The sequence below is a fragment of the Thunnus thynnus genome, chromosome 11, assembly GCF_963924715.1.
Source record: "Thunnus thynnus chromosome 11, fThuThy2.1, whole genome shotgun sequence".
Taxonomy (NCBI): Eukaryota; Metazoa; Chordata; class Actinopteri; order Scombriformes; family Scombridae; genus Thunnus; species Thunnus thynnus.
Genome location: NC_089527.1, coordinates 10,812,712 through 10,837,957, shown reverse-complemented (window position 1 = coordinate 10,837,957; position 25,246 = coordinate 10,812,712). Strand labels below are relative to the sequence as shown.

Sequence of the window (25,246 nt, the reverse complement as noted above, 5' to 3'; positions counted from 1 at the left end):
CTTAGTTAACCTCATAACTTCTGTTTTCCACATCACTCTCTTCTTGTATGTAATTAATCTTGGTGGGGCAGGGGTTTGGGGGTGTGTGTGTGTGTGTTTTGAGATGGGGTATCTTTGCTGGCTTTGACAATTCTACAAGGATCTAATGCAAGTCCTGCTGTGACATATGCACATGTAAATCCTTGCCATTCTGACATTCAAGACCATGTTTGCATTTTTCTGACAAGTGACCTGCTATTAATGACTGTCCTCTCCCCAAAAACAACAGAATTGGTTGTTTGTCCAAACAGCTTAAAAAGACCTAGGTTTAGGTTTAGTAACAGAGCAGGAAATAACCTGATTTCTTATAACAATGCAGACAATAATGCTCTTTAACCAACCGATATTTACGTGTTACCAACTAGTTGTATGTACGGGCTGTTTAAGTGACATTTTGTCACTGAGATATAAGGTGTTGACAGCATACAAAAGAAAATGGGATTTTTAGGAAAACTGTGTGTAAAGAAATGTGAAATTTTCAAGTAATTTAAAAACCAGAGAGGCAAATGGATTTGGGGACCATGGTGGATATGAGAGAGAAGAGACGTTGTGTTTTGGAACTAAAGGGAGGTAAATTGGAAGGTTAAGTGGGATTTGGAAGAAAGAGGAAGGGATGTTAGAGAAAGAAAACGGTGAAGGGGTGAGTGAGAAGAGAGGTATGGAGAAGAAAGGGCCAGAATGAGTGTTTGGAGCTAAAGGAACATAATAGCAGAAGGAAGTGCTGAAGAAAAGAGGGATTTTAATTCTAAAAGCAGGAAGAGAGGGAAGCAGAGTAGAGAAAGTGGAGGATAACGGTAAGGGAAAGAAAGGATATATGATAAGAAAGAAAAGAGTAGATGAGCAGGATGTAAGGGTTTAGAGCTTAAAACTGAAAGAGAAGAGGATGATTTAGAAGAGAGCATAGAGGGTCCAAATTTTGTCGGCTGAAAGGAGACATGAGTGGACCCAAATAATTGCAGGAATGGGGAAAGTGGATCAACTAGTAAAGAGAAAAGGAGAAAAGAAGGGGTAGCAAGAGATTCAGTGGGGAAGAGAGGCTAAGTGGATGTTTTGGGATAATTCAACAGATGAGATGGGGAGTGAGGACATGCAAGGAGAATGAGGAGGTGGGGGGGACGGGGGGGGGTCCAGTGAATGCTCAAGGCTAAAAGGGTAAATTAGACTAGAAAAAGAGATGGGGAGGTAGAAAAAGTAAGGGATAAACTGAACTGAGATGCTAGGAGTAGGGGATGCAAAGAGGAATAAAAGAGGAATGAGAAGAGGTGGGGGAGCAAGTTGATGGGGAGCAGTCGAGAAAAGGGCCAGAGTGTGTGTTTTCCGGACTCAAAGCGCATGATTCAGCCTGGCTAATAAGGAAAAGCTCTCAAGAGGCACTCGTCTGCCCCATCCCTTCCTCCCCCCTTTGCTCTCCTTCCTTCAATAGTCCCTTTCTAGGTCTCTCTTCACCCTGTTGCACTCTCTTCCTCTCATTTATGATTTCCGCCTCTCGTATTTGCACAAGTAGTTCTCAATGAAAAATAAATTCCATGCAAAGGACATCCGCCCACGATGGAGCATGTACACGATAAAAGGACACATGGGCATATGCAGCACACTCAGGACTCTTAAAAGGACACACATGAACACAACAAAAGTTTCAAGACAAAAAGACTACATTCGCTCAGGGACAAAATTACAGAATTAGCTTTGTACTGTCCTCTTTAATGGTATTTTCCATCCGTGCAGACAACCCAGACCCACATCAGAATCTCTAATAGTACAATGATGGCTCTAAAATTATGAGATGCCTACATATTTTTTTGGTCTATTCTTTTGTATTGGCCTGCGTCCATGTCACATGACTGTCAAGATTCTGTCTGTGAAAACAAACATGAACCAAAGAAAAATGGCTGGCATACCTTTTATTCTCAGTGGAAAATGCAATATTTTAAGATAGTTTCAGCATTAAGATGTGCATTTTATTTTTATAATCTTCAATCAGTGATTCAACAGATGGCCTTCATATTAATCTACGGTATTGTTGAGTTATCAAGGACACTTTTGTTTTTTTGTGTTGAAAAATGTAGAAGATATTATAATCAACAGTGAGGAAAATGGGCTACGTCCTGGCAGTGGGTCCCCCAGTCTGCCCACCGGACTGATGCGGTCTGTGGGAAATCCAAAGATGAAGAAGAAATATGTCATCCCTGGGGACGTCTTAAATCTACAGTTTTTGTTGAAAGAACATCATCAAACAGCTACATAAATAACATAACAGCTCAGATAACTACATAACGCAAAGACAATGATTAAAAAAATCATGCAAACTACGTGTTTTCAGCGATAGCAGCGTCCATAGCAACGGTAGAAAACGTTGCATTCCAACAATTTTCTGGTGGGACCTGAAACAATCCTTGTCATAACTAACAAACTAAACATCATATACATTCACTCAACAAAGATTATAAAATGCACATTTTTTGCTAGACATTTTATCAAAATGCATTTTAATGCCAAATCCATCTTTAAAAAAATGCATTTTCCACTGAGAATAAAAGCAATGTCAGCCATATTGTTTGTTTTGTCAGAAAGAAGCTTGATAGTCATGGGACGTGGATGCAGGCCAATATAAAAGAATGTAGGTATCTCACAATTTTAGAGCCGTTATTGTGAAACTAATACATTTTGCAACAATATGCACACTGTTTTTTGTTGGTTTTAGAAAGGTTTAAGCTCATGTTTGGGGATGAAGGTTAGGTGAATGCATTCTTTGTAAGTTTGAGGTTAGTCATTGGGGTTGGGTGTAATTATTCTGGTTAAAGTTATATGGCTGGGTGAGCAAATGTTGAGAAATCTTTTGGAGTGATTAAAAGGGCCAAATGGTGGACCCTTTTACCAACACATTCAGCAGTGGGATCAAGAGCAATATAACACACATGGTTGTGTGTTTGTGTGCTGAAGTCTGAGCACTACCAGTTTGCCAGTAGATGCAGTATCCTTTCATATAATTTGTTCTTTGAAAGCTTAAAACTGCAACTGTAGGCTAAGCTGTACATGATATGCACCTCTTTCAAAATGTATCTACATGTGGAGCTACTTTGATTGTTTAGCTTGGGCTACTTGGCTCCTAAAAGTTTCAGATACCGATGAAGATTTTGAAGACAACATTAAGCAAGTTGAAGAAGTTAGCTCAGTTAGCAGACGTTCAGACCAGAAACAGCCCCTTGTTAAAACATAGCAAGGGGCTATGACGGTGAAGGTGTGTTTTGATGAGACATGAAATATGATCCAGGAAGACTAGTTTAAGTAACAGATCCATGAGTTTGAAGGCTTATCAGACACCAAAACACTGCACTGTGTTTTATAATACTCATTATTAATATTCATTATCAAGGTGGCAACTATTTCATCTTTTGTTGCAACAACCGCAAGGTACAGTAGAAATACTGTGTTCACGTTACAAAGTAATCTACCGGGAATGCGCGCTTGCACGTATTTGATTGGCCACCGCATAGCTTTATCATGTGATGATTTTTTTTTTGCGTTTTTTTGCCAGCGCTCTCTGTGTTTGCACCCCCCGCAGTGTCGCCTCATTCAAATGAATAAGAGGGCTGTTTTTTCTTCCATGTCAGACTAAAGTCAATCTTAACATGCTCTTATCATCCTTCTTTTCATTAACACACGTCTAGAAAAAAAAACATTTCTACTGCTTTCCACTCCACTAACACGCTGTCTATCACAGCGAACGAAAGAACAAAAACACAATGATTGCAAAGCAAAAGTCTCCTATACAGTAATCAGACAAGATAAACCTTCCAATCATCACTCTATATCACAAAGTGAATAAAAGAATGGCAACAGCTACTGTGAGGAATATAATAGCCTGATCATGTTATTGTGTAGCTATTGTGGTTGGCAGAGGTATTAGGCAAATAGGCCTCCTGCCACACACGCGGCTGTTTAAGTCAAAGGGGAATATAGAGCCAGACAGCCTGCCCACATGATTTTATGCCAGCCAGTTTACCACCTGTAGCACTCCCTCTATCTCTGTCTGTCTCACACGCATACACAGAAGGCTTGTCTAAAAAATGTTATGCCAGGCAATTTTCAGTCTGTACAATACGGACACACATAAACACACACACACACACACACGCGCTGATTGTCATGGCGATAGGATGCCAGCCTCTTCTGCCGCTGCGAGTGTCTCTCTTGCACTCGCAGGCATTTAGACAGCTAGTCTGATTGATGTCATGGCAGTCGATAGAGCGCTAATTACTCCCCGTGCTTAGACGGCGCCGCATAAGGAGCAGTGTCATATCCTGTCAGCTACATTTTAAAAACACGTGTCACTTCCTGTTAGTCCATCGAGGAAAAGAGAGCAACAGAGCAACCTGACAGTGCGTACACGCGCCCCACCATACATACACACAACCACGTTATATCATGGCATAATACAACGTGTCTATCCTCTGTCTATTCTCGTCCCTTCCCTTTTTTGTCTCTCTGACCCACCTGCCAGCATCGGTGATCTTTTGTTGTCAAACTTCATTAGCGGAGACGTCAGCTAATTAGAGCAAAGCACAAGCTTGGGAGATTAGGAGCAGGAAGATGATGAAGGGCGAGACGAGGAAGGGAGAGAGATGGGGGGTTGGGGGGGGGGGGGAGGCAGGGCAGAGGGGATGGAGATGAGCAGATGATGAAGAGATTAAGATGGAGTGGGAGAGAAGGAGAGATGGATGGTATCAAGGTAGGCATGGAAGTAACAGCACTGATGATTACCTGCATAGAACGAAATGAGAGAGTGAGAAAAAAATGAACAGAGGTGCAAAAATTGAAAATTGATTGTGGAAAAAGTGACAGAATTGTGAATATTTACTGCTTTAAATTAGGTTAAGGAAAAAGTGAAGAGAAAATTAGATGTATCAGAAATGTCAAAACGACAGAAGATATATGAAATAATAAAGAAAGCGGATATTTATATAAACACATGATGGGCAATAACTTGTGGTCAAATTGATTAAGTTGTTTTTGCGACTTGCAAGTAATCGTGTGTGTGTGCGTATGTGTTAACCATCTCCCGCAGACAAGTGTGAGCGAGCAGCCGTGTGAAACAGAGATACACGATACAGGAAGAGACAGAGATAATACATTGACCCGTGTCTGTTGTTGTGGTCTGGTTGATCCTTGTAAGACACAGCTGATAACGATCTTCTATTCTACAACTAGACACCGGGGACAACACACACCAGACCAGTACGCATCTGCAGATGCGTGGAAAGAAAAAGACTACAACTCCCTCTTGTCATCATCAGTCAATATTAAGCTACATTTCCTCTATGTGCTCCCTCACAGATATCGACTGTGGTCTGTGTCCTGCCATTGCCTAGAGATGATGCCCACCTAGAAATAATGAAATAAATATTATTTTTTTTGGCTGTTTATTTATGAGTTAATTTACTTCAAATAATAAGTATCCCCTTAAGCCTACAATTTTTGGATACACGGTATTTTTTTGCCTTTATTTTGACAGTGGATAGTAGAGAGGAGACAGAAAATCAGATGAGAGAGAGGAGACATGACATGCAACAAAGGTCCCTGCATGACAGATTTCAACAGGGGACATTGTGAGGATACGTTCGGTGCCACCAGGATACCCCAATACAACACCTTAAATACAGGGAAAAACATAGGAACACCTGAACATACATAAGTGGACCTAATTAACATTAGCATAGTTATCATAGTTCTGCAATCATATCAATTTATGACAGAAAAACATTATAGTTCACAAAGTAAAATGGTATAGTCATGTACAGAATCCTAAAGAGCTTTAAATAAAGCCGTGTTTCCATGGCAGGAACTTTCCCAGAAGGCTAAGAACCTTTTGAGCAACTTAATTCCTTTACCTGCATTTTTCACTGGAGGAATCAGGGTTTAAATTAATTTCCAAGGAGATTGTTTTTGACCCCAAAAAGTCTCTGCTCAGGGGATGGACAGTACTTTCCAAAATTATAGGGGCGTGCGTTTGTAGGGCTGACCATCACTGATTGGTCAAACACAGACACCACGGCTACTTCACCTTGTGGACTCCAGTGTCGATATTAGGAGGAGTGGAGGTTCATTTCTCATTGTTTGTTAATGTTAAAAGTAAAGTTAAGCTATGATGTTGACTTCTGGACTCGTTTTTACAAAAAAAAGGCAAGACAAAAAGAGAGAGAGAGAGAGCTAGAGAGAGAGAAAGGGAGCGGCGGTGGTCAAGCGAGCTAGAGAATGAATGAAGAGAGGGCCCCCGTGGTAGCACCACTAAGCCAGTGAATGAGAGAGATAAAACTTTATGTTCTGATTGTTTCATGGTGGTTACATTGTAAAGCAGAAATACTTCACCATCAAACACTGAACAGATGATTTACAGCGGAGACAGGCGCTCTTGAGTTGCATTTCTCCTTTTGATTCATTCATTACATCCGATTCATGCAATAAATAATGTAAATACAAAGAACAACAAGATAAATCTGTGTTGTTTTGACATCATGTGTTAATAATGCGTTTCAAGTGCTCCCGTTATTTTTTTAATTCATCATGGGTCTAATTTACATGATCTATGTGGTTCCTCAGATGAGGTCGAAATGCAAACTTTTAGTTCCACGTTTAGTTTCTCAGATTAGTTCCTCTGGATCCAAAGTATCTGGAACTTTTGGTTGAAAAAGGCCTTTAGACATGAAAACTTTGACCTACAATATCTTGATATGTAGATATTGTCAATATAATTTTATGGAAGGATAGTAAACGCTGAGTTATATTACAGTGCTGGTTTGTCCTGTAGTTGTTTAGACTGTACTTGAGTACTGTGTGGACGGTAGCTCCTCGAATGGATTCAACCTCCTCTTAGGGAAGGAGTGAAGGTATGTACTGGTTCTGTATGGTCAGACACATTTCCCTTTGTAGCAATAAATGCTCTCAGAAAAGAAGACAATTCTGACTTTTTATCCTGCCCCACACAACTCAAAGAGTTGTATTGATGTTAACCTTAATTAAGGTATTATGTATGATTAAACTAATTCATGCAGTCTGGGATGTCATGAGAACAGGCCAGGGATGCTGCGAGATTAATCATATCATTGTTCATCTATTGTGCGTTTTTAATAACATTTCACCACATTCAAAGAATCGGCAACATTTACATTTACTACATTTTATGTTATGTTTTCAAACATATCAAAACAGAATAAATAAGCAATAAATATCAAAATCACTGTACTGAAAACTCTGTTTAATATGCAGGTAGTCTCAGCTGACATGACGACTTGCTGTTGCCAGTTGTCATAGTAACACAACACGCTTTCCGGCTCAGGAGTTTTTACAGGGGCTCAGCAGTCAAAAAAAAAAAAAAAAAACTCAACACAGAGACAAGTGAATCTGAGCCCGCTGACAAAACTACAGCACAGATGAGGTTCGGCTGCTCGTGGGAGACGGATATCCTTCATTGTCCGTGTGCATTCACTGTGGTGTTACATGTTCCCAAATTCATATTTGTGTCATGTGGCTCTCTGATCGCTGGTATACATGAGAACAAGACAAGTGGAGTCAGACCTGCAGGTTGTTCATTGTCCCATCAAACTGAAATGATTTTCTTTTCTATTCTTTTCCTGTAGGTTACGTCTTAATTATAAGTTAACTTTAATTGAATAAAATGAAAGAAATATATTTAACAGTATTTATTTGCATTCATTGTTTATTTTTTAGCAAAATTATTTATCTGTTAATCTGCACAGTACCTGTCAGCTTTAATTCTGAGTGATTGAGAATGACTCTATTCTATTTAACTTATTATTTAACTTAAATTTAACTTAAGGGGCGCCATAGTCTAAAAAAGTTTGGGAGTTTTACATCACCTGCCTTCGCAAATCTAACTTAAATAGCAAGTCAAAGGCCATTTACCGTTGCATTGAAGAGTATAAGACAGTCAACTGTGACATTGTGACATCTGTGACATTTCTAAAGCTTCTTGTTTGTTTTACATTGATCAGTATCAGCAGGATGAAAAATCACAAATTTCCTACCTACTTTGAAAAGGAGGAAAGAACCATTTAGTATACAGTACGTAGCATCTCTAAAGCTATTGAATCAATTTCAGTTTATGTTTTCAAGCCTTATTGATTTTTCCAAATGGCTATCATGACTTTGTGTTTGTGCTAATGAAAGGAAGCCCTACTTTATTACTTTACTTTTTTTGAGAAGGTCAACAGATCTGCCAGTGGGAGGCACTTTTATCCATTTCTCGTCTTTCTTTGTTTCTTCTAAGAATGCAAGACTGACACACACACTCTCTCTCTCTCTCTCTCTCACACACACACACACATAAACATACCTTTATTGTGATATTTGCAAAGTAAAGAACAGTTCCACTCCCTGTAATACCGAACCGTACCACTCTAAATCCACAAAAGAGATGTAAGTAGATTATGTTACAAAAAAAAGAAGAGGTTTCTGTACATATTCTTGTATTGTGTAGCTGCTCATTTTTTTCTATACACACACACACCTGCACACTTGCAAAGATATAATAAATCAGACTGAGCCGAGAATCTGAGTGACATATTTCCCCTGTGCCGCATCTAAGAGGAGACCATACATCACCTGTGTGTATGTCCATCCCTGTACGTGTGCATCCGTGTGTGTGTTGGCCTGCATGTGTGGCAGATTACACTATAGTCCTTTGGCCGTTTTCTGTCAGATTTATGAAACCTTTTAGCTCAAAGTCATCAATTAGAGAGGACTAAAACATTCGCTTGATCTGTCCTTTGTCTTTTTATTCATCTCTTTGTCCGTCCCTGTCTTTCTTTGTCTTTATCTATTACCAAAAATACAAAAAAAGGTTATTAGTTGGATCTGACAAATCACTGTTTTCCTTTAGATACCAGCTCTGGTGTTGGTAATGGATTTGCCACATCACCCAGCATGTTTATTTTAATTATTGATAATGTTATTAAGTCTAGCTTAAATGAACCAGACCTATAATGCATTTTCAAGGTATTTACACTCAGCATGGATATTAAAGTTTAAATAAATGAAGCATCTTTTGAAGAATTTAAAGCTACGGATTGTATATTTTTTTTCCTGAATGGTTTGTGTTACCGTAGGATTTGACAGATCTCTCGTCATGTCATTAAATATTAATGTTAAATATTCATGACCTTTGATTATATGTCACTGTATTATACTGGCTTCAGCACTTGCTTTGAATCTTGCTTTTAGATCACTTAAATGACAAAGATTTCCTAAACTGATTTAAAAACAAGCCAGGAACTAGATTTCAGAGATGTAACTTTAAGACTAGACCTGTAAATATGTAAAGGCTTTAATGACAAGGACGAATTCCTTTATTGTGGACATTGATATATATTTCTGGCTTACCTCACCACGTTATTAATGGAACAGAAGTTTCAATTATTAATAGCAGCATTATTAACAGCTACGTCAAGTTTCTGATTCTGATTTTAAACATTTATAGAATTATTATTGGTTTGACAGAGCAACAGCAAGAGATTGATCTCCCTGTGTGTGTGTGTGTGTGTGTGTGCGTGGGAGAGAGACAGAGAGAGAGAGAGAAAGGAATATGTTGCTGCACTGAAGCTTCTGCTTTTATTTAGAAAAATATAAATATGACTCATTATTTTAGGCCTTAAAATTAAACCCAAATATCCCAAAATGAGAAACATTTGAAGTTGTTCATGATATTTTCGGTACAGAGTCACCGACTGTATCACATCAAGCACACAACAATGCTTCGCTATTGTTGCCTGTTACTACGTGGACTAATCCTGTCGGTGTTTAATGACCACGAGGTAGTTAAAAAGTGAAGTCATACAAATCTGCTTTTTTATAGTGCGCTCGTTTCTCCGAAGCTAATCAGTATCTTCCTCAATCTGCGCTCATGGAAATATCTGCATGTGTGAGTTGTGTTATGTCTTTGTTTATATTAGTTTATCTATTTCTTCTTGAGCCCACCCAACTCCATTTATTTGGGTGCGGTCATAAATCATATAAAGTACCCTTTGTGTGAGTGCGTGTTTGTTTATATGTGTGCATGCGTCTGCGGACAGAAAATGAATGTTGTGTACATTTTATCACCCCTATTCTCCCCGGGCCCTGTGTCAATAAAATGGCGGGGTGGTGTGTGGGAGTGTGCATGTGAGTGAGCGTATTTGCATGTGTGTGTGTGTGAGGTGTGTGCATCATCTGGTACTCCTTGTGACACAAATCATTTCTACTGAGATGCATAAACATGAAGCAAAGAAAGAACACACACGGAATAGAGCGGAGCAAAACACAGGAATTATTCCTTCATGCAACTCAGATGGGTCGGAGACTGAAGTTTCCTCTAGATTGAAAGCAAAGCAAATTCTTTTGCATCACTTCATCTGTGCAAATTTGACTGTATGACTGCTTGTGCAGTCCTTGCTTGTTCGCTACAAATATTAGCCGGAGCTAGCTAGCAATGTGTGCGATCTGAAACTCGGACTGATGTCAGAATTTACCAGAATTCCAGTTGTTTGTCTTATTATCCACTGAAGCCCCAACTTGTGTTGACACATTTTCACCTCATTGCAAATTCATGTCTGTTCACATCCTCTTTAATCTCTGCACTGACTTTATATGCAATCACACTGCCTCTAAAATTCATTTTGCAGTGAAGTATGAACACATTAAATGACTTTGTTTCATTTCTCCTAATTCTCCCTAATTTCAAAGTCGTCCTCGGTTTGGAGTGGCCCTAAAAAAAAGAGTAAGATACCAGGAGGTGGTAAAACAACCCAACTATGGAATGGGACAGCACCCGTGGTGTGTACACTTCATAAAACAGTGGAACAGAAATCCCCAAAAACAGTGACAACAAGGGTGTTGGCAGCCATCCAGTTTAATTACCAACCTCCACTGTTTTCAGTGTTTTTCTTGGTTTGTGAAGGAAAGCGTTAAAGGCCTTTAAACACTTTCTGCGTTCTGCATCCGCAGACAGCTGTGGACTTGCACAAGGACCGCCAATACGGTTCCATTCATAGTTTTCGGGGTCCACGGACACAGACACGTTCCACACGTGAGCACTAGTAAACAGGGTTGCAGCGTGATGTGAGTATTAGAGATTGCTGTGCAGTGTTTTTCTGATCAGCCTTTAAATGCAATAATCTGTTACAACAACCAGACTTGCTGGATTGTATTTCATCGTCTCAGCAAGGCATGGTCAAAACCTGAGGGCAAGAGAACAGGATGTGGGATGTAAATCAGTCCCATGCTATAAAATGTGAGTGTGTATTTTTATGTCTATCTGATGTGCTTGTGATGGGTGTTTTTCTTTCTTCTTTACAGTATGGGACACTATACCCCCCATAACACAGAATGTAATACAGTTTAATGAAATTACAAATAACGTATTTTAAGTGTAATAAAATGACAAAATAAAATAAAAAAACCCCACAATGTAATGTCACTTCAATAAAACTAAAGAAGAGAATTGGAAACATTTAATTGCAAATAGCACAGTGAGGTGATAAAATAATCAAGACTTAAAAAAGTTGCTTTGCTCAGTCATCAGAGACCGTTAGCATCTGATTTCACTCTGCTCCAACTCTCTTTGCACACAGTAGATATTGTGTATAACTGCTGACGCAGCTCTCTTTCTCTCTGCAGTTAGAATATGGAGCACAAACAAACTCAAACAGACAGACACACACGCACAGAGAGAGATTGTGTTTCACTATAATGCATTCCTCTGTATATAACGTGTATAAATGCAGCTTCTCTCATCTACCTAGGATGTCATTCTTACTGTACGTCTCCGGTGAAAAGTTTAAATGGAAATAGAGACTGAATGAAACACAGAGCCAGGACACTGCATGTTAAATATTGTCACAAATTAACAACACACCTAAGAACAGATTATATTTAAGTCAGCTTTTTAGAAAATGTCTTTCATTAGCAAATCTATACATATACTTCTGTTGTACTTGGCAGTAACTGCAGCAGTTGCAGTGGTGAAAGTGTTGTAATCATGGGAAAAAATACACTAATTTTGTGACCGCACTGAGCAGAACAGCATACAATCTGCACTGTGGCTGCTTTTGCTCTTCAGAGGACTTAACCGTGTTGACGGATGCAAAGAGACGTTTCAGTATATCCTAATGTATTTGCTGCCCCTGTGCTCTGCCCGTCGGTTGAGGCCCAAGCGTGGTGTGAGTGAGAGGATGCGGGCTCAACAGGGAGGCTGATGAACTCAGATCTTTAGTGACACAGCTAGACAGAGAGACAGTGGATGAAGGTACTAAACAAAGTCACGTTTTTTGGGGGATGTGAGGGTGAGAGCACTTGCAATAGATATGATTTGTGATGTGAGACTGAATATAATGTGTTTTCAGTGCTACAGATATTACACTCATTCCCACAGCTCTCTGGGTTTATGGTTTCACGGAGAAAGGAGGGAAAATGAAGGTACAAGACAAAGTCAAAAAACAGGTAAAGAACAAACGGGGACAGAAAAAAAACAAACCTGCATTTGTGAAAGGTATTTACATTTTGGAAATACAATACTGCTTGAAATGTATTATTTAGTATTTTAAAAGATAGCATTGATTTTCAACTTCATATAATATCATTTTGAAGTAAAAGATGTAATTACATTTAGATTTGTTTTAGAAGGTTTTGCTTTCAGAATCATTTTGTAGGAATTAATTTGTTTTGAATGTCATTATTGACAGGTTCTCTTTGATAATGAATATGTTAGTAAAAATAAAAATGAGAAAACTGAATAAAAAAAAGTACCTTTCTGAAATGGATGTAAACAAGCACTGTAAGTCTGCTTGCTAATCTGCTAGCGATGTTAATGTGCCATGTCATTGTCTAGCATGTTTCTGGTATGTGATATGGTGTAACTGGTTTTCCCCGTCCACCGTCATCACTCTCTTTCTCTCAATGACCAAACATACATGGGTAAAATTGGGGTTTTTTTCTTATCATCTGATCTTTTCTTTGTTGGCTGACTCACTGAATAGTCAGAGAAAAACACCGCTGAGAAAACGCTGAATCAGAGAGAAAAATGTTTCAACAAAGACTTTACTTGAAAGGTATCCTATGCAGTTTTCTTATTAACAAACCAAAGTTTTGTTTACACCGAGTGTTATTCACCCAAACACGATGTGCGTATCCTTGAGGTCTATCAAACATGTTGTGTGCATTTCTCTCCTCATAAAACATTCACAAAACTGATGTTTTATTTCAAACCCTGCATTGTTTACATCCATCCGTCTGCTTAATAGCTAGCAGTCTTCTTCTTCTTCTTCTCTGTCTTCGCTTGTTCACTGCTTGCATATATTGGCAGGTTACCAGCACTTGACGATCAGTGGAATAGTGAGAAACCACCAGCAGAAATGTTAGGACTGGAATATCCAAAGCTGTACTCAAGATTTACTAAAACCCACTTCAGAGCAGCGTTATTCCTGATTTTTCAGCGTCCCCCCCACCACCACCTTCCCCAAATGTTTAACACAGTTATGTATTTATGTATAAATAATAAAAATGAATGATGGCTGAATTCCATGCGGCTGCTTTCATGCTGTCTCATTCTTACACGGTCATGACTTGACGGGACATGTGAATAGAACAGAGCCGTCGTTAATGTGCCGTGCTATGACAAATCAGAATAACTGCTGTGAAAACTGGCAGATTCCAGTTTTCACAGAAACAAACGTTTCCAAATTAGAACAGACCAATCTTCACAACACTTTACGGGTTACATGCTGAGTATTTGTGATGCAACTAAGAAATCTGGCTCTTGGCTTTCCCTCTCAGAAGGTATTATTTTTGGTCACAGACTGCCTTGGAGACAGGGAGGAAGTGTGTGTGTGTGTGTGTGTGTGGCTATATTTCGGACTTTTCATAAATCGTGATGGCGCATTTCGATGCATTTTTCCTCCTTCCATCATCTTGGTTCAGAAATTGCAGACTGCAGTTCTAATGGTGCATATGGTTACATATATGTATGATATGACTTTCCATATTTCCATTATGTGTTGGTGTGTGTATATATGTGTGTAGGTGCATGACTCACAGGGGTGCCCAGGGTTCAATGTTGATATGCTATATATTTCCTCTGTTGACAGAGAGAAAGAATGTTCATAGAAAGATTGATGTGTTTTTCTTCTTGCTTTTTGCAAGAGAAAGATGGAAAAACAGATATAGATGTAGGCAAGAGATTGATCTTTGTGTGTGTGTATGTAGTGTGTGTGTGTGTATGTACACAGGTGAGTTCATCTAGTCTTTTACTCTGTTGTCTTAATTTCTGCAGGCTGAAGTCAGTAAGTGTTTGAATAAACAGATCACTTCTAATGGCTGGCTCATCTGGAGACTGCTGCTCGGTGGTGATATCCAACAGAGTTCTTTTTATATAGTGTGTTAATACTGATGTGACAAGGTTGTGAGCAATTCAATTGAATTGTCATATAACAATGTGCAGGCACATATGTAATGACATACATGGCATAAAATAAACACATCATATACACATAGTAAGACAATATAGTAAATATATCATACCATAATTTTGTAAAAACAAAAAAAACCAGTAAGAAAAATATCAACATATGTACAGATTTAATATCAAAAAATAAAACAACCTAAAAGTCACTGCCTCGGTTATGTGGATGTCTATTAAACATGCTTTGAATCTTAAAGAGAAACTAAATTTACTCAGTTTAGTGGTCAAATTCTGCACCTGTAGAGATGGGAAATTCTTCATACTACCCATAGATACCAGTCCAAATCCATGTTTGTGTTTCAGGTTGATCTAAATGCTTGTTTCTCAAATCTTTTCTGTGTGTGTGTGTGTGTGTTTAGCAGTGTGGACAGGATCCAGCAGCTAAGAAGAGAGTACCAGCAGGCGAGGAGAGAGGGAATGGTGCCGCCTTATGAGGAGTTGGACCCGCGGCGCAGAGGGCATGAAAACGACAGGGTAAGGATCTCAAATATACACATGGACACACAAAGACACACGGCACGGGCAAACACTGATGCATGTCAAGTAAATAGCCCCATGATCTCTTTTCTGCTCTTACATTTGTTTCAACTTTTCATCAGTTTGCCTCTCCATGAGACAACAACACCAGCATCTCTGTATAGTGTGTTTGCACTGTGTATTTGCTTCTATCAGCCATCATAGTGATCACTGCTTTTATTGCATCTGTCTAGTAGTGATCAAGGCCCTTTAGCTGTCAGTCACAAGGTGACGTGAATGGCTCCTGTAGGCATTGAGCTGACAGCGCTGATATGATCCACTTTTTGTTGAGCATGAGACACAGAGGAGATAAGTAGCGGTTTTTACTCGCTTGTCATCCTGCAGGTACTGTTTTTCAAATCACAGAATCACAATCACATCCTCACAGATACCCTCCTTTGAGCTCAAACCGGTTGAGTCACGCTGTAAGAAGCTCAAAGACACGTCTGCGATGCTGTAATAACATTAAATTATTAATGTGCTAACTAGAAATCACCTCCTACACTGGTACCAGGTGTCACCCTGCAATCATTTCATTTGCTGCTGTCGCTAACCAAATGTAAGTCCTGCTATTATAAATATGTTGCTAGGTATCTGACATTATTTTGTGTTATAATTTTGCTATAAATGGTAAATTTAGTATCTCCCCCACCACCTTTATTTGACACTCAACATTTAAGCATGGATAAAAGGACATTTTGAAACTTAAAGTTGGCATTATGGAAAATGTGGAATATTTACTTGCTGTTGTCAGTGAAATTTAAAACAGTGGTAATCCAGTAATTCAGGTGACTTCAGGCTCCGCAGTAAAACCAAGAGCATCTTTTATTCCCTTTCTCATTCAGAGACGTAGCACAAGTATCTTTGAGTACAGTATTCTTCTCAGCACACGCACGACTTCACTGGATTTCACTCGACCTCGGTTCTTCTCACATAACATGACATTCAAGCTTTCATGGCTTTTTGTGAGAAATAAGGAAAATAACTGAGCAACCAAAATTAATTCCTCACAATGGAGCTAAAATTAATCTACTAAATGACAAACGGACAGGTTTATTGCAGCACATCACAGTTTAATCACCGCACCGTGATCTTAAAGAGGCCAATTCGCACTAAGTTGGAGAGTCAGATGCTTTACCTCAGTACCCGGATGCTGTCAAACCTCATTATGGTGTGGTTAAAAGACAAAATACATTAATGAATAAGTGTCAAGTCAATTTTATTTGTATAGCCCAATATCACAAATCACAAATTTGCCTCGGGGGGCTTTACACCAGTCACATAAATGAGAGAAGAGACAAGAAAATATATTATTCACAGAGGAGAGAGAGAGAAGGATAAAGACATTCAGAGAGAGAGAGAGAGAGAGACATGAAGTGAGGCTGAACTCCTGCAAGATTTCCAAAACCTCACCGACAAAATGGCGCCGACAGCCAGGGAAGCAGAGCGATCCCAGGATGGGTGCTGGTCCAGCAAGACATGCAAGAGGTGTTTTTAGTTGCAAGAACATTGAGCTACCACAGCATTTTGTGTTGGAGTCCATATACTTTCAGTCACTGCAATCATTATAACCCCATATCCCTCCTCCTTATATTAGTGCTCTGTTCTTCTGTAGGATTACATCGCTGTAATATCAGTTTTCTATCTGTTAAAGTAAAACAAAAGGAGGTAAAATATGGAGCTGAATGAACCAGAATTGGAGTAAGCTATAAAAGAAAGATTTGAGAAGTGATTCAAAGGAGGACAATAATTGAACGAAATGGATCCCCTCAGGCAGATCATCGCAGTGCCTCAGGGCCTTTACAGAAAATGCTTGATCACCCCTGGTCCTCAGCCTCAACTCTGGGAAAGCTTAAAGGCCACTGCTGGAGGATCTTAACAGTTCAGTAATGTGGTTAGGTGTCAGGCCAGGCAGTACAAAAAGTCTAAATTTTAAAATCAATTCTAAAATGAACGAGTGTGAAAAAAGGCTAAATCATGTAATTTAATGTAATTTTATGCCATCACATCACTATCTAACGCTTCTTGAGTAAGACGGGTAAAAAGAGCGTTGCAGTTATCAAGATTTGACAAAATGAAGGTAGGTAGAACAGTCTAAGTGTCTTAAACATTCAGCATAATCGCTGAAATATTCTCAAGTTGATAAAAATAAGACTGAAGATCAGCGGTTCGATTCCTGGCTCCTCCAGTCCGCATGTCGATATGTCCTTGGGCAAAACACTTAACCCCAAATTGCCATCAGTGTGTGAATGTGTATGAATGATTAGATCTCTGATGGGCAGGTTGGGACTTTGCATGGTAGCCCCTGTACCATTCAGCAGGAAGACTAGAAAGGCGCTATACAAGTACAGTCCATTTACCATTTACCATTTACCATAATGATAAAAATTTAAGTTGGACTCAAATATTATACGAAGATTTTTAACTACAGGATTAAATTAGTTGCCTTACACTTTTTTACATGAGCTAGACAGACCTGTAGTAAACATACCAAACTCTGCAGTAGAGCTGAAACAATCAGTCTATTAATCGATTAGCTGAACAGAAAGTGAATCGGAAAATGTTTTAATAATTCAATTTTTCAAGCAAAAATGTCAAACATTCTTCTCAGTTATGAGCTTTCTCTGCTTTTTCTTTGTCTTATTTCTTATTTCTATGTCATATTTGTGGGTTTTTAGATCAATTTAATGATGTCAGCTTGGGTTTCCACAATATTGTGATGAGTATCTCTCTATTCTGATATTTTATTGACCAAACAATTAATCAAGAAAATAATCAGATTAATTGATGATAAAATCATAAGTTGCAGTCCCACACAGTAGTTTATTTTCCATTTATTTAGGTTTAGGGGTGTAATGAAGTGGGTTTTATGTGACACAATACTGAAATTAACATTGAATGATTTAGAAATATAGCACTTTTGTCGTTGTATCCACACATTTATACCCGCCCCACTTTAATTCAGATCTAAAAGTCATTTGGTTTGTGACCAGCCAGGGGCAATCTCCTTTCCCCCCCTTGCAATCGATAGCCACGCATTACACTGTTCTCTGCCTCCAAATGAGAAAACTTTGTAGTTGTTTATAAAGCGTTGAGGGAGAGCAATTAGCATGCTTCAGAGGTGGAAATTAAGTTTGAAATTTGAAAGTAAAAAAAAAAAAAAGAAAAGAAATAAAAATCAAAAGAAAACAAGACCAGTAGCAATCACCACAGCACCTACCAAGCCCCTCTCATTAGGGATGAAGCATTTTTTTAATTAAAGCAGAGGCGATTATTTACCTGACTCACTTTCTGTGGGATTGTAGAGGGAAACATACTGGTTATGGAGGTGAGCTGACAGCAAACTAATTCAGTTTCACTTTTATTGTTTTGTTTGTTTCTCCTTAAGAAGTTTTTTTTTATATATTTTGTAGATTTGTTGAATGACTATGAAAGTAAAAGCAACGGAAACTTAAGTGTAGAGGAGAGAGAGCGAGACGAGGGATCGAGGCAAGCAGACAGAGAGAGAGAGAGAGAGAGAGAGAGTGTTGCAGTGTTGCCAAAGTATCCTGAATGTGCCCCCCCCCCCCCTCCCCTATAGGTCCATTACCATCTCATTGATTCATGGTTATGGGTTAGCTGTCTCCTCAAGCAAAATTATGTTTGCCTAAAAACAATTATCAAGCAACAAAAGCCACACCACAAGTTTGTTTCCAAGTGAGTACACTGTGTGCTTGTGGGTGGGTGTGTGTATTTTGGAAGACAACAACAGACTTTCTCCCTAAGGAGAAGGGGAACTAAATCAACAGGGCGCTGTTGCTGTCACATACACACTCATCCACAGTCCTACACAGAGGGTACGAAGCCAATTGTTATGGTGGGCGGTGTGACACAGCTTTTATTATAGGATTTAATTATAGCGAAAAGCTTTCATCTAGTTTTTCCTGTACTTTCAGTTTAGATATGTGTGTTCATTTGCAGTTAGTCATTTAATTACTAATGAAATGTTGGTATAGAAACCTCAGATTAAGAACCTACTGTCTCTTCACTGTGCTGTTAGTTTTATTTTGCTTCATCTCTAAACGTGTTAATCCTGTGAAGAGCTTGTTAGGCTTACACCTTTTTTTTCTTTTCATACTTTGTTGCATTACATTATGTTATTCACATCTTTATCTTCCTGTCCATGCCTTCCTTCTGATTGCCTGAAAAATACATTTATAATGCGTTAATAGTGTCGACAGACCATATCGCTATCGTTTGAATTTGAGCCAACCATAAGAAATATTCCACATAAGTGAATATGTTTTTGTCCAGGGAGATTGTGGACAACTTATTTTTAGCCAACTTGCATGACAAATGTTTAATGTTACAGGACTGATATCAACTTCCTCCAGAGATCTTTGAGCCAACGTAAGAAGCTGTTTCCTCTTCTCACTTTATTGTCCGGTTATTATTGCCCATGTACATCAACTGGAAAAAAGCGGAAAACTCATATCTTTCTTCACCCGTAGGAATTGTGATTAAGACAGCAAACATTTGCTCCTTCCTTTCCTTTCTGACATCCACCTCTTCTTCCTTTATCTTCTTCTACCCTTTGGCCTTTCACTCACGCACATATACTATAAAATGATTCATGTAAAAACAGCCTGTACTATATGACAACAAAAGGGAAATAGTCAAGACGCTATTAGATACTATACAATGCTTCACTCCAAACTATTGAAACCCCTCAGTGCTGGCTGGCACTGCTTATTTATAAAGACACTTAATCTCAAAAAGTCAAAGATGAGTGCAGCTGTAGTGGACTTCAGTGCACAAGACAAGAAGTTAGGTTATTTTTTCCACTACCTCAAAACTCCTTTGTCCTGGCTTGCAATTCAGTCTCACTTTGCAGTCCAATTATTTCCATTTCCACACCATTTAGTAAAAAAAAAAAAAAGTATCCTGAAACATGACATATACATCCCCGCTGCCAATTGAAAGAAAGACATTTGTGATGAATTTGACTGACCTCCATTTCATGCAATCACTGAAAACACCTGTCAAATTGTGCTGCCACTTAATCCAAATGGACACAGAACTGTTGAGCACAAGCTTTTCTCACATTCTGTGCCAGTCTATCTGAGTGCGGGAAGTGTGGGGTTTTTTTTTTTTTTCAGTTGAAAGGTCCACAGACCCACTTTGGCCTTAAATGTATTGGCAACACTAATCTTGTGTGTCCTGTCTTGTCTTGGAACTTCCAGTTGAGCTCATACAACCCTCCTCTGTTTTAACCTTTTTTTCTTGTCTCTATGTTTGGTGAAGGGCATCTGTTGGGACTTTAGTGAAGACTTCAGCTCACTTACTCTGTGTTCAAAGTGGGTAGTCTGCTTAAAATTTCTGGTGGTTGATGGTGTGACGGCGCTTTGTTTTGCCAGAGATTGGTAACGGATTGGTATCAAATTGGGAAGATGTGTTGATCAAGATGAACAGGATGTCCTGTTCTTATTTCTAATGTTGGAGGTTTTTGCCTTTTATCATTAATTCTCCTCCATTATGGTTTGCTAGCTAGCTAGTCATGACTGTGTGTGTGTGTGTTGCTATGCCGACCCACGGCAGCTTTAAGATAGTAATGTGATCAAGCCAATCGGAAGAGTAATTTCTCTCTAACATTTCCAAAATGGCTCAATCAACAAAATGTATTTGCCAAATCAATTTTGATTAAATGGTTTAAATTACTTTTTTTTTAAGACTTGGCATAGAACGAGCCTATAGGCAGTTTTTAAAAATGTATGTTGACATTTGTTCATTATTTAATAATGTCAGTATTATAAGGATGTCTCCTAATGTGTAGGAATAAGTAAGTTTAGTAAACATGGAAATTATACCAATATGTAATTGGAATGTGCATAGTTGATGAAGAGAATTAGCTAGAAATATTCCATATAAAATGTATAGTCTTATTAGTGTGTAACATGATCCAAATAATACTGAATCAACATGCTCTGCTCTGCTTTAGGTGCCAAACCCTCAAAAGTAAAAATCATTAGCAGGACAGCATGTCAACAAAGTAAATTAGTGTTATTAATTCACATAATGAAGTGTGATGCATTTATTTATGTCATACAGCACACCTCTGCTATCTTCAGGGTGCCAGTTTGCTTACTGAAGAAGGATGTCTGCTCGAAAAAGTCAGCGCGAGAATAAATCATCTAAGTGGATTAGTGATTATGTTTTTGATCCATTCAACCGTTTTCTATACCCACTATTACAGCTCAATACCAGGGGGGCTGCTAGCTGTTCCCTGCAGTTTTTTTGTTTATTCCAGTCGACATAACGTCCGTTCCATCTAAGACACTTTGAAATCGGACCCAACAGAATTCAACTAGACGATCACAAGGTTTTTATTTACTAATCTGATATTCCACGTCTTTTACTCACACAAACACATACACACATGCATGCAATGCTTCTGCAAAGGAAGGTTAGAGCCTGGAAATCAGTCCTTTAGCCATGTTCATGCCCATAACATTGATTTTATAAGAATGAACATAAGCTATGGTCTTTATTCTGTTATATTGGAACATTACAGCCAGAAAATTAAGGCTTGTGGTTCAGTTGTCAGCTTTTTAAAGTGTTTGGGTCAACCATAGCAACAGCCTTTTTAACATACTGTATGTATGGTATTGGTACATTTGACTTTTCTATATCAAACGGTATAGATAGAGCAGTAACCCTCGACACCATAATCTTTCATTTACCCTCTCTTATCCTGTGGTTAACATTCAAAAGAAAGTTGTCATGGAATTGTAGTTTCAGTAGCAGCCGTTTTTTTTTTTTTTCTTTTCCTTCTTCATCTGAAGATAATCCTGCGTAGGCAACATTTAAAAGTAGAAGTCACAGCTTCCCAACATGTGTATGGAACAAATTTAGTTTGGTTGTCATTGGCAGTGAAGATCAGAAATACCTAAATGCTCCTGGACCTAACATTAGCAGAATTGCTCATCTTTGCCGCCTCCAAATGTTGCCTGTGCACTGTTATAAGAGGATCTTGTATCATATCCTGTTGATTAATACTGAATTCCCTGTACTGTCAGAACTATGCCCGGTCCTATCCTGAGACAGTTGTGTGCGTCTGTGTGTGTGTGTGTGCGTCTACATTTTTTTGTATATTCTTTCTGCTGTGTGTGTGTGTGTGTGTTTCTGGGATTGTTTCCCTTTGTCTTTTGCTTCAAGGTTCCAGTCCTCTGAACTGGATCCAATGTTCTCCCTAACCTTGTCACTGTTACCATCTAGAGACAGGCATACCATTGTGTGATTCACAATAGAATTTGGGAAAATCTCAGCACGCGATTCCCATAACCTGCTTATTTTTATCTTACTCAGCTTTGAACCAACTGTAAAATCTTTTTGAGTTTGTTTGTCTGATACCTTCAACATGCGCACAGTGTGCAACACAGTGTGAATTTACATAAAAGCCTTACATCAATCTTAGTAACAGTGTTATTCAGCTCATTAATGTTCTGTAAAATTAACCTTATATGGAAAACATGATTTAAAAGAGTACTCAACCAGTTCAGCCTTGCATCACTGTAACATTGTTAGACTCAGGGTGGACAATAAAAAAAGGATCCCAATTGATGCAGCATGCATTCTTCCTAACTACATTACCCACAGTGCAACTCGACCAGTTAGAGATCTGTGTGTGTTATGCTAGTAGCAGCTAATTTAGCCTTGAACTGATAGCCTCAAGCTACACATCCCCCCCTTTTTTTTTCAATTTCAAACTTGTGACATCAGTTGAGGCAGTTTATCAGATATTGTGCAGTTACTTCTGGAGCCACAAATCCTTATATAACCTTTTTTTTTTTTTTGCATATGCAGTAGTACTGCCCAAGACCTGTAAACAGACTCTGATGTGTAAAATTGGTGCATTCCCCCTTCACAGCTTCCCTTTTAATGATCTTGACACCATCTTTAAACACAGACAAAAACTAAAAGAGATCATACATACTGGGACACTGACACAAGGTATTGACTTGAGTAAAGACAGAGAGCCTTTTCACAATGATAAGACAATTTAGTGCCATGATCTGTGTGCATGTGGGTATATTAGTCACCCACTGAGACCCATGACTAACAACGAACACTGTTTTTCCATGCTGTAAAACAGTGGCACTGCACAGAGTCCACCAGGGTGAATTAAGGTGAGGGATCTGGTTCTTCGGGGTAAACATTTTTTCCCAGCATTTCTCACATTTTGTCTTGGACCTTTATCCTGTAAAAGAATCAGCTCGTCTCATTGTGTTGCTTCTGTGTGACGATGAATAGATGAATTACCTTTTGTAGTGACATTTTCTAGTACACCAGATACACCCTCACGAGGACCTCTCCCCTACTGATATATAAATGGGAAACGCTTGTGAGTGGGGAAATGCTGTTTTTGGAACTCTGTGCCATGAATATGTAGTATTTCTGGCGTTGGGGAAGATGTGTATTCCACCCTTCATTGAAAAACTGTGAAATCTAATCTTTGATATTTTCACAGTTGCACTCTCACTATTGAAGATCTTCATTGCAGGTTCTTTCTTTGTTATGGTTTGATTAAATTCCCCCTTCACTCAAAAATCCAGATCTGGTGAAGGCGCTCGTAGCTACTTAGTTATTGTGTGTGTGTGTGTGTGTTTGTGTGTGTGTGTAGAGCTGTAATGAAATGTGCTATATAAATAAAATCATCTTGCCTTGCCCTCAATCATTTTGAATAAGGACAGTCCAGTCGTATTTTGCTGCAATGCGACCTCCACAACTTGTTTGCGGTGGTAAATCAGAGTTGTGCACATTTCTGGGAGATTACCTTGTAAAATGAAGGCAGTATTTCTACAGTGTATCTTGCGATCGTTGCGACAAAAGATAAAATATTTGCTGCCGTGATAACTTTCCAGAGTTGTAAAATCCCATCTCAGAGTATTATAAACCACTGTGCAGTGTTTTGGCATCTGATAATCCTTCTAATTCATGGATCTGTTACTCAAACTGGATTGTATTTCATGTCTCACCTTAAACAACACACCCCCACCGATGCAGCCTCTTGTGCTAAAACAACCCCTAAGGTATAAACGGCTGCTCAGGGCTGTTTCATCCAGCTGTTAATTGAATGGGATTTAAAGGTAGAGTCAGTCATTCTGGAGAAAGATTGTTGATGTTTTAACAAAACACCCAAACAAATACATCCCTCCCTTGGTGCTCCTTCAGCGCCCCAAATTCACGGACGTGCATTGCCATGGCGACGACCAAAAGAGAAACATGGTGGAATCTAGAGTGTGTCAGCTGTAGAGTCACTTCTGTTCCTCTCACATATTATCACAGCAGGGAAAAAATTCGGTCTCATGTGAGCACAACAGTCGATCCACACTTTCCGCCTCTCTGCGGCCTCCTCACTTCTCACTCGACCTGCGTTCATCGTCTCTGTCCACGGAAGCGGCCGTCTGTCAGCTGCAGCTCCTGGGGAGCCGAGAGGACAGCAGCCAGCCAAACTGCCTTCAACAGGCTGACTGACAGCAGACGTTCACTGAACCAAAAAGAGTTTGTATGTCAGCTCGGCGGGATGAAATCGAATTGTATTTATTGATTCATTGATGCGGTTAAAAAGTTCAAAATGCATATACAGCGGGATATTTGTGTGATTTAAACAGCTGTCTGCTCGGATTACGCTTCACTAAATGCGACAGAAACAGACTCAGGGCGTAAAAAAAAAAAAAAAAAAAGTGGTGGGTTTCGGATTCAGTGCGGATTGATACATTTAATAAACTGGAAGTGTATTTGTGCCATGAGAAAACGCTTTCTATGTGAATTGGAATAGTGTTGTGTGGCTCGCTCTGAGTCACTGTGTTTACATGCTGGTTTACAGAGCCAGTGCTGAGTATGAACACAGTGCACACACAGAATGGACAGCTAGCAACCGTGAGGAGATAATCATTGAATTGGACAAAAAGTGTATTGGATTAGAATCACTGAATTTACCTTTAAGGGATTTAAGGTTTGTTTTTTTTTGGTTTGGAAGAAATTTAGTTACTTTCTATTCCCTAAAACTGGGGGACATGGTGGATTACAGAGCCAACACAACCTAAATGCTTCATTGCCCTTAATACTTTCTGACTGTGCCGGTGCAGTTGGTTGTGTACATAAATCAGCCATCATGGGGTAATAATTCCAATTACAGGTTCTGCT

At 39.0% G+C, this 25,246-nt stretch overlaps 1 protein-coding gene across 7 annotated transcripts in view; it reads left to right on the top strand.

Moving 5' to 3' along the window:
* The window catches only part of pard3bb (par-3 family cell polarity regulator beta b), a 227,837-nt gene that overhangs the window by 152,643 nt on the left and 49,948 nt on the right, over positions 1-25,246 (top strand). For 6 of the 7 annotated variants that reach the window (XM_067603150.1, XM_067603151.1, XM_067603155.1 and 3 more), the window contains one exon: positions 14,905-15,019. In XM_067603150.1, the coding sequence (XP_067459251.1) occupies positions 14,905-15,019 (115 nt within the window). The remainder of the gene's footprint in view (positions 1-14,904; positions 15,020-25,246) is intronic. The other variant, XM_067603154.1, reaches the window with a different exon arrangement.